This window comes from Lycium ferocissimum, chromosome 2 (genome assembly GCF_029784015.1).
Source record: "Lycium ferocissimum isolate CSIRO_LF1 chromosome 2, AGI_CSIRO_Lferr_CH_V1, whole genome shotgun sequence".
In the NCBI taxonomy this organism is placed as follows: Eukaryota; Viridiplantae; Streptophyta; class Magnoliopsida; order Solanales; family Solanaceae; genus Lycium; species Lycium ferocissimum.
The window spans coordinates 55445601-55454334 of NC_081343.1; the positions used below are offsets into that span (position 1 = coordinate 55445601).

Sequence of the window (8734 nt, forward strand, 5' to 3'; positions counted from 1 at the left end):
GGGTCATTATAAAGAGTAAGCCTGTGGGGAGGATTGAGGTCGATAATGCATTAGATGTGGCGTATCAAAATAATGTACCAGTTGTTCATCAAACGGTGGACATAGAGTTAGAAAATAGTCTGGAACATCCTCAACACATATTAGAAGAAGTTGATGAAGATGATGTAACTATCATAGAAAATGTTGAGGAAGAATCAACCGATGGACCTAAAACAAGCGATGGGGAAGAATCATCTGATGAAAATGAAACAAGCGAGGATGAGTGGTAGGATGACTAGTTGCATGTTAGTTTATTCTATACTTGATAATAACACAATTCTATACTTGTTAAATTTTTATTCTAACGTTATTAACTTTCTGTATGCAGATGTCATTGTCACGACCCAACTAGGGGCCATGATGGGTACCTGCAGCTAACTACTGACCACCACTTATCATGCTGACTATCATACTCGACCTAGGCATATATCATTCTCAACACAAACTCATCATCGAACAACCTCCAAACATCCCTCAAAACATATATAAGCATAGGCCCATAAGGTTACAAAAATGATGTGCAGAGTCTACAATGAAGGGGGTCACATAGTATCTACAGCCCAAACGTATGCATCTACGAGCCTCTAACTGGAATACTGAAATACTGGAATCTTAGTGATGGGACAGGGCCCCGCCATGCCCCATATCTGTACACAAAAGAATATACCAATGGGTCGCACCTCCGAAATAGTGGGGTGCGCTTGTGATCTGCTGAATAAGCTCCTAAGCGTTTGCGCCGTCCCCCTGTCTACCTGTGGGCATGAACACAACGTCCATAAAGAAAAGGACGTCAGTACGAATATTTTACTGAGTATGCAAGACATGTATATCAACACAATAAAGAAGTAGAAAAACATGAGAGGAAGAGATAACACGTAAATCGATTGCCTCTTAAAAACAGAATCATGCATGCTAACTTTCATAATAAATAACATCGTGTATATATATATATATATATATATGTATATATATATATATATATATATATATATATATATATATATATATATATATATATATATATATATATATATATACGCTCGACCATATAGGTACGATGTGATCATCATTAGCCCCGCGTCCGGCCTCCGCGTCCCCGGTAAATATCTCATGCCGCCCACTAGTGGTGTCTGCCCATGCCACATAGACATGGTGTAATTATCATCATAGCTTCCCAATATTCCTGTCGTAGTGGTGACTGCCCGGCCATATAGGCGCGGTGTAATCGTACGTATACATAACATAGTGCATGCATGAGAGCTCAAGAAAAGCTATCACTTTATCAGAGTGACGTAAGGTCGGTAACCTCCGATTACATCATGATCCACATTGCTATGTCCCACCTTGAAGGAACTAATATCATGAGGTGAGGTATCAACAAGAATTGACATCAATGAAATCGCAAAGATAAGAATATCAAGCTCATCATCGTTATCATAAAACATGCCTCATCTCTAGTTCATAAGAAGCTCTTGAGAATCTCTAACTTTTATCTTTTAGGATGTAAGAAGATCATGGGAATGTAAGAAAGGAGTCACATAATAGGAGTCATTCCCGTGAAGGAATAGGCTTATGAAGAATGTCATGACAATCTCTTATTTGGGAAGAAAGATACTATGGGTCAAGTAATGCTCGACCCTGTCTCAATCCTCTCCTAAGATGTCTTTAAAAGACATTCCCATTTAGCCAGGTGGTTTTCAACCCCCTACATCTAAACTTATGATCCCTTTTATTTCCCTTTAGCATCTATCAAAGAAGGATCAGACAGTTCACAGGTCAAAGCCAAACATTTTCCTTAAGGTTTCAACCACAGTTTTCCCTCTTCTTCTATCCTTTTATCCTTTTCTTCTACTTAGACTAGAATTATAAGGTCTTTCCTATTTGTTTTCATCTTTAGCCTAGACAGTCAAGGACCGTAAGTTATTATCACCATGTTCTTCACTTATGCACACAGAAAAGAAGATAGACCTCATGTTTCTAAAAGACAAGAAAGGAGAAAAGCCTCAACCTCTAAATTATTCAGGAACTTGACCAAACATGACCAAAACTACTTTATTCCATCCTTTCTCTTAATGTTTCAAATTTATTAAATTTTAACACTTAGGATCTTCTACCAAATTAAGACCTATACCTGAATGGAATGCAACAGAGATGCAAGAATATGGCATATCAGTCCATTTTCATAACAAGTTTACTTCACCCTTTAGATAAAATAACTAATGGGGATAGGACCAACAACAGGAAATCACAGATAGAGGAACAGACTTCGTTCCTAGACACAATTTCTTTCCATTTTTATACTTTTCAATTCCAACATTATCACTAATCAAGTTACAGATTGACAGCCATCTTGTTAGCTAGTTACTAGTTAGATTAACTCTACTTAATCTTCAAATGGGAGCTTAGTCCTACATTTCCTAAAGTTGATCATTTCCTTTCATTTTCCCTTTTACTAGGCTCTAAACCTTTAGGAGCAGACCAATTTCGAATGTAAGACTTGTGACATGAACTACACAAAACAAGTTAGGGACTCTATATGTTTAAGCAACAAGTTCAGACAAGAAACTAAAGCTTTTGATGAAAACAAGGAAAGAACAGATTTTGCACCCAAGTATCTCAATCATGTTAATCTTAGGATTTGTTACAAGTCATAGGCCATTAGCACACATTTACTACAGGTCATGGACAACTAGCACACACTCTGGCCTACACTAAATGAGAACATGATCATAGATAATGTGAAAACAATCAACTAGCCCCCAACCTCAAACTGAACCTAATTCCCTTTTTTATCTGAGTATTAATTGATACAAGAAAAACAAAACAAACAAACTATTGATTTATCTTGTCTTGACTCTATGCTATGTGAGCAAGGTCATTTAAGAGGGAAGGAAAGGAAAAGAGATTTTTCAAAGTACTTCAAACACACCCCTTCATAGTAGACATGGAACACTAGAATCATATGAGCAAAACAAATTAATAGGAAGTCCAACATAGCCTAAATTCTAATGAATTTCACCATAACATTCACATCAATTCTATTGTTCTTACATTAAGTAAACCAAAAGTTAAGCATAGGACTAAATAAGGCAACCCTTAGCAGTAGGAAGCACCATTAACAAGTACCCATCACAAGCTAACTTAACTAATATAAATACACTTAGGCTAGGCAAAACTCTAAATAACGAAATAAAATGAATAAGGAGTTACCTTTTGTGTGCACAACCAAGAAAAGAATGAATTTGGGACCTTTCGTACTTCCAAATCTCAACAACTTAGCTGCACGAAAATAAAATGAAGTAAGAAAAATATTTTCACCGAGAAAACCCCAACTATTTCAGTCTAGGTTTTTAAAATTCTTTTATTAAGAAGCTTTTGAAAAAATATAATTTTTTCCAACTTCTTCAACTTTCAAATTTTCCCTATTTTTTATCTCACTATTTTTTCCCTCTTTTTTCCGACCTCTGATTTTTGTGAGAGTGGGGTTCTATCCCAAAAGTTCAACCAAAACTAACAACAACGATGTGGGATAAACCATCTTCAAAACCCAAAAACACAGTAAACAACAATCAACGTCCCAGATCTAAAGGTGTAGCCAACATGCGGTCAGATCTGACCCTTCTTGGGTCGATCTGACCCAACAACCATGAACCAATAGTAAAATACAAGCAAATATAACATAAAAGCAAAAGAAAAATTACGATTTTGAGTAAAAATCCGAAAAATAAGTAAAATAAGGATCCACTACTATATTCGGGCAAAAGGACATGAAATCGAGTAAAACTTTTGATACTTTCACCACAATAAGCATGCAATAGCTGTATATGTCAGCAATGCTCTGTAAACATACCATTTTTGGTAGAGAGAGGCGAGGGAAATGAAAGGCGGCGCTTAGGGTTTCACAAGAATAGAAGAGAGAGAAAGCAGGGGAAGGGGAAGGGTTTATTTGCAAAACAAGAAAAATAAAATAAAGGGGTAATACCCCCTCTTATTCATTTGACTGAACTAGACCCGGTCTCAGCCTGATTTTGGGCTGGACCTAGCCCAAATCCGAATATATAAAACGGGCCTATTTGCTTATGTATACACTTGGTGTGTGTGTGTATATATATATACCCATGTATACTTGGTGTATACATATGTATATCGAGTACATAAAAAAAATTAGAATTAAAATTGATGAAGTTTTAATTATAACAAAATTTAGGCCACAATTATTGTATTAAAATAATTTAAAAGTCGGCCAAATTGTTAACGGGCCTAAAATGGCCTTAATTAATTCTAACCTAGCATGATCATTTCAATTATGGCCTTTTATCCTAATTAGAAAATTTTGAAATTAAATTAAACTGGTTATTTCAAATAAAAACATTAACAGGCTGATTTTGCAAAACTAACTCTAATTTCTTTAAATCACGAACTGACTAATTTAATTATGGCCAAGGAAAAATATATTTATATAAAAAGTATCAATTTTGCAATAATTATCACTTAATTAATTAATTATCCTAATTAAAACATTTATGGGCAATTATGCATATTTTTTGACAAATCATGCAAATTACATAAAAATCAAAAGTTTAAAGGGTTAAATGGTTAACTACTTAAATTATTTAAATTACTCAAACTTCATGGATTAAAAGGAAATAAAGTATTTGCAAAATTTGGATTTCGTGATTATTTTAAATAATTAAATAAATGAAAACCCTTTTCTCTCCTTCTCCCCTTTTTCATTGTTTAAATTTAACAAGATCTCATAAAATATCATGAAAGTACTCATTAATTTCTAAATAAATTTATGATGCATGAAAATCCCTTTTATCAATTTAAGGGAGTGAAATATTGATTTGGACAGTTTATAAAAATTATTTAAGCTTTTCAAGATGCCCAGCTCATTTTATTTATTATCCGGGGACTCAGAGTGATTAAAATAAATTACCAGAGGTAAAATTAGGTGTCAACAGCAGTCTCTGGATCACAATCTGCACTCAAAGAATGCAACAAGATAGTATCAGTACAAACACAATAGTATCAGTACAAACACTATGTACCGGTAGATATCATAGGCCGACTAAGATTAGTATCATGCATAAATCATAAAATCAATAAGATAGACAGACCAGTCAACAACACTTAATCAAATAGCCCAACAACAAGTCAACCAATGATATTATCAATGAAGTCATCCAATGATATAAAAATCAAGTCAACGGAAGCAAACAACGAAAATAAGTCTACCAACAACATTCTCAATACTCAGTCACTGACCATTCGTGTACACACATGCTAATTGGTGTCATTCCCCAATAGTCATGACCTGCAGGGGACCCATAGTATCCATGTACCACTCGTTTCGGATTCACTCCTCGGACCCGAACTCACAACTAGGCTATATCCTCACCCCCCGGTCAAATGTGCATGTTCATATCTAGGTCTCATCCTTACCCCCGATCAATTGAGCCTTTTCATATATATACATATTTATTGTCACAACGCTTTCGATAATCGATTTATCATTTTGTACCTCAATTTCACCAAGAAGATCATATTAACTTCTCACCATAACATCATCAACCTGTAGGTCCCAACATATCGAATAGTGGTACTAAGCCCACATCATCACTCAACCAATAGCAAATAAGAATTTCAACTACACACATTATGCTTGAAGACTATACATGCTTTCTCCTATTAATTTCACAACGCATACAATCAACTAATCTATATTTTATTTGAATCTTTTTTCAAGAATGATGTGTGTATAATATTTTTTTCTCTCCCCTCTCTCTTCCCTCTCCCCAACGGTAAGTATCTAACTCCCACCCCACCCCTTCTCTCTCCTCCCACGGCAGTGAGCCACTTCGATTAGGTACCCCTCTCTCCTCTCTCTGGCTGATGACCACTGGCGGAAGGGCTCTTTCCGGCCAGATCTGTCCCCTACCCTCTTCTCTTCTCTTGGTTTTTTGCTTTTGTTTTCCCGTTTCTGCAACCGGAAACCCCTCTCTAGTAGGTTTCCAGTTAGTTCAGCATAGGTACTTAATTTTTTCGGCAGATTCCGGTGGTGAACAGTAATTTCGGTTGGTGAACAGTAAATTCGAGCGATGTACTGGAATTTTCTACGGCGAACAGGTTCTTTCACCTGGAGTTGGTACCTCCGGTGGCCCGTAAAAATTACTATCTTTTAGCCTTGTTAATTTTTGCTATCTTCATGTTGCTTCTTGACGTTACATTCTTGCCTCTATTCCTCTCGCTTATAGTGCTATCATTCTTATCATAGTGGCTCGACTTGCCTATTGTTTCTTGCTAACTTGTGCTTTTTTTAATCCTATTTCTTTTAGATAAATATTTGAGTAGCTTATATTTGCCTTAGTGGCTTTAGTTAGCAATGGTAGACTAGGGTCATGTTCTTGGTCGGGGACGGGGGCTAGGGTTGGGGGGGTAAGTGGGTTCAGGGAGCGTTTAGGTTGAGAGTAGGGTCCTGGAACATTGGGACTTTGACGGGGAAGTCCATAGAGCTAGTTAAGATTCTTAAGAAGAGGAGGATCAATATAGCTTGCGTCCAAGAGACTAAACGGGTAGGATCTAAAGCTAAGGATGTGGACGGGTATAAGTTATGGTTCTCGGGTAAGTCAATGTACATGAATGGGGTAGGCATTTTAGTAGATAATGAGCTAAGGGACAAGGTGGTAGAGGTTAGGAGGGTAAATGACCGGATGATGGCGATTAAGTTAGTCGTAGGAGGGTCTACTTTGAACATTATTAGTGCTTACGCGCCACAGGCAGGCTTGGACGAGGAGGAGAACAGGCACTTTTGGGAGGATTTGGATGAAGTGGTAAGAGGTATACCACCCACCGAGAAGTTATTCATTGGAGGATATTTCAATGGACACATTGGGTCATCTACCGGAGGCTATAACGATGAGCATGGAGGTTTTGGCTTCGGGGACAGGAACAGAGGAGGGATCTTACTCTTGGAATTTGTAAAAGCTTTTGGATTGGTGGTAGCCAACTCAAGTTTTCCAAAGAGGAAGCAGCACTTGATAACCTTCCATAGTTCGACGGCTGTGACGCAAATAAACTTTTTGCTCCTTAGAAAAGATGATAAAGGTCATTGTAAAGACTGCAAGTTCATTTTGAGTGAGAACCTTACAACCCAGCATAAGCTCTTAGTGATGGGTTTAGAGATTAAGAGGGAGAAGAAAAAGAGGGGCGTGGATGACCGCCCGAGGATCAGGTAGGGGAGTCTAACTCCGTCTAGTGTCCAGGAGATGGGGGAGAAGTTGAAGGCTATGGGGGCTTGGGAGAGTAGGGGGGACGCGGACAATATGTTGGATAGGACGGTCAACTGCATTAGGGAAGCAGCTATAGATATACTAGGGGTCTCGAAAGGTCGTCCTGGCGGGCATCGAGGGGACTAGTGGTGGAATGGAGAAGTCCAAGGGAAGGTAGAAGCAAAGAAGGTGGCGTACGAGAAGGTGGTAGATAGCAAAGACAAGGAGGAGAAGCGGACGAATAGGGAAAGGTATAAGATTGCGAGAAAGAAAGCGAAGTTAGCAGTTTCGGCGGCAAAAACGGCAGCTTTTAAGCGCCGATATGCAGAACTAGAGGACAAAGGTTGGGATAATAAGTTGTTCAAGCTAGACAAGGTAAGGGAGAGAAAGGCACGGGATCTATATCAAGTAAAGTGCGTTAAGGATGAGGATGGCAAAGTATTGGTGGAGGATGCTCTCATTAGACGGAGATGGCAGTCATACTTCCATAAACTCTTGAACGAGGAAGGTGACAGAGACATTGTGTTGGGAGATTTGGAGTACTCCGAGAGACGTCTTGTAGGAGTATAAAGGTAGAGGAGGTTAAGGGTGTTGATCATAGGATGCGTAGAGGAAGAGCGATCGGGCCTAACGAGATCCCTGCGGAGTTTTGGAAGGGTGCAGGCAGGGAAGGTTTGGAGTGGCTGACCGGGTTGTTTAATGTCATTTTTAAGACGACGAAGATGCACAAGGAATGGAGGTGGAGTACGATGGTTTCTTTGTACAAGAACAAGGGCGACATTCAAAATTGCAACAACTATAGAGCTATCAAGCTGCTAAGTCACACTATGAAAGTGTGAGAAAGGGTGGTGGAGATGAGGGTGAGGAGAGGCGTGTCCATTTCAGAGAACCAGTTCAGATTCATGCCGGGGTGCTCGACTACAGAAGCCATTCATCTTGTGAGGAGACTGGTGGAGCAGTATAGGTAGAGGAAGAGAGACTTACACATGGTTTTCATCGACCTAGAAAAGGGTTACAACAAGGTGCCAAGAGAGGTTTTATGGAGATGCTTGGAGGTTAGAGGTGTACCTGTGGCGTACATTAGGGCTGTCACACCCTTAATCCGGTAGGGTGTGATGGGCACCCGACCCTTACTTAGGGCCGAGCGAACCCTCTGACTATCATAATACTCGTAGTCATAATGGGCCCTTAACCAGATCATAACTGCATAATGAAAATTTTTGAAAAACAAACATACTTTATATCTCTTTTCAAATTAGACAAAACTTGTAACCGTACAAAATCTGTAAAACCACATATAACAATACTACCGCCTATGGAGCCACTCACACCGGACATCTTATACACATAACTCTGTCTGCAAAGTCTCTAACATAATCAGATACCATAACACACGTATACACTGACTCGGCAGCACTCCGGAG

The 8734-nt window shown here is 38.6% G+C and overlaps 1 protein-coding gene across 1 annotated transcript; it reads left to right on the forward strand.

The window, feature by feature from the left end:
• The first annotated feature begins 6677 nt into the window (after window positions 1-6677).
• On the forward strand, window positions 6678-7277 carry LOC132047769 (uncharacterized). Its single transcript, XM_059438765.1, has one exon. It carries the CDS (start codon window positions 6678-6680, stop codon window positions 7275-7277), a length of 600 nt encoding a protein of 199 aa, XP_059294748.1.
• Window positions 7278-8734: the final 1457 nt, after the last annotated feature.

Excerpts from the sequence above, each read along its gene's own strand:
- LOC132047769 (XM_059438765.1), top strand. The coding sequence starts at position 6,678 with ATGAATGGGGTAGGCATTTTAGTAGATAATGAGCTAAGGGACAAGGTG.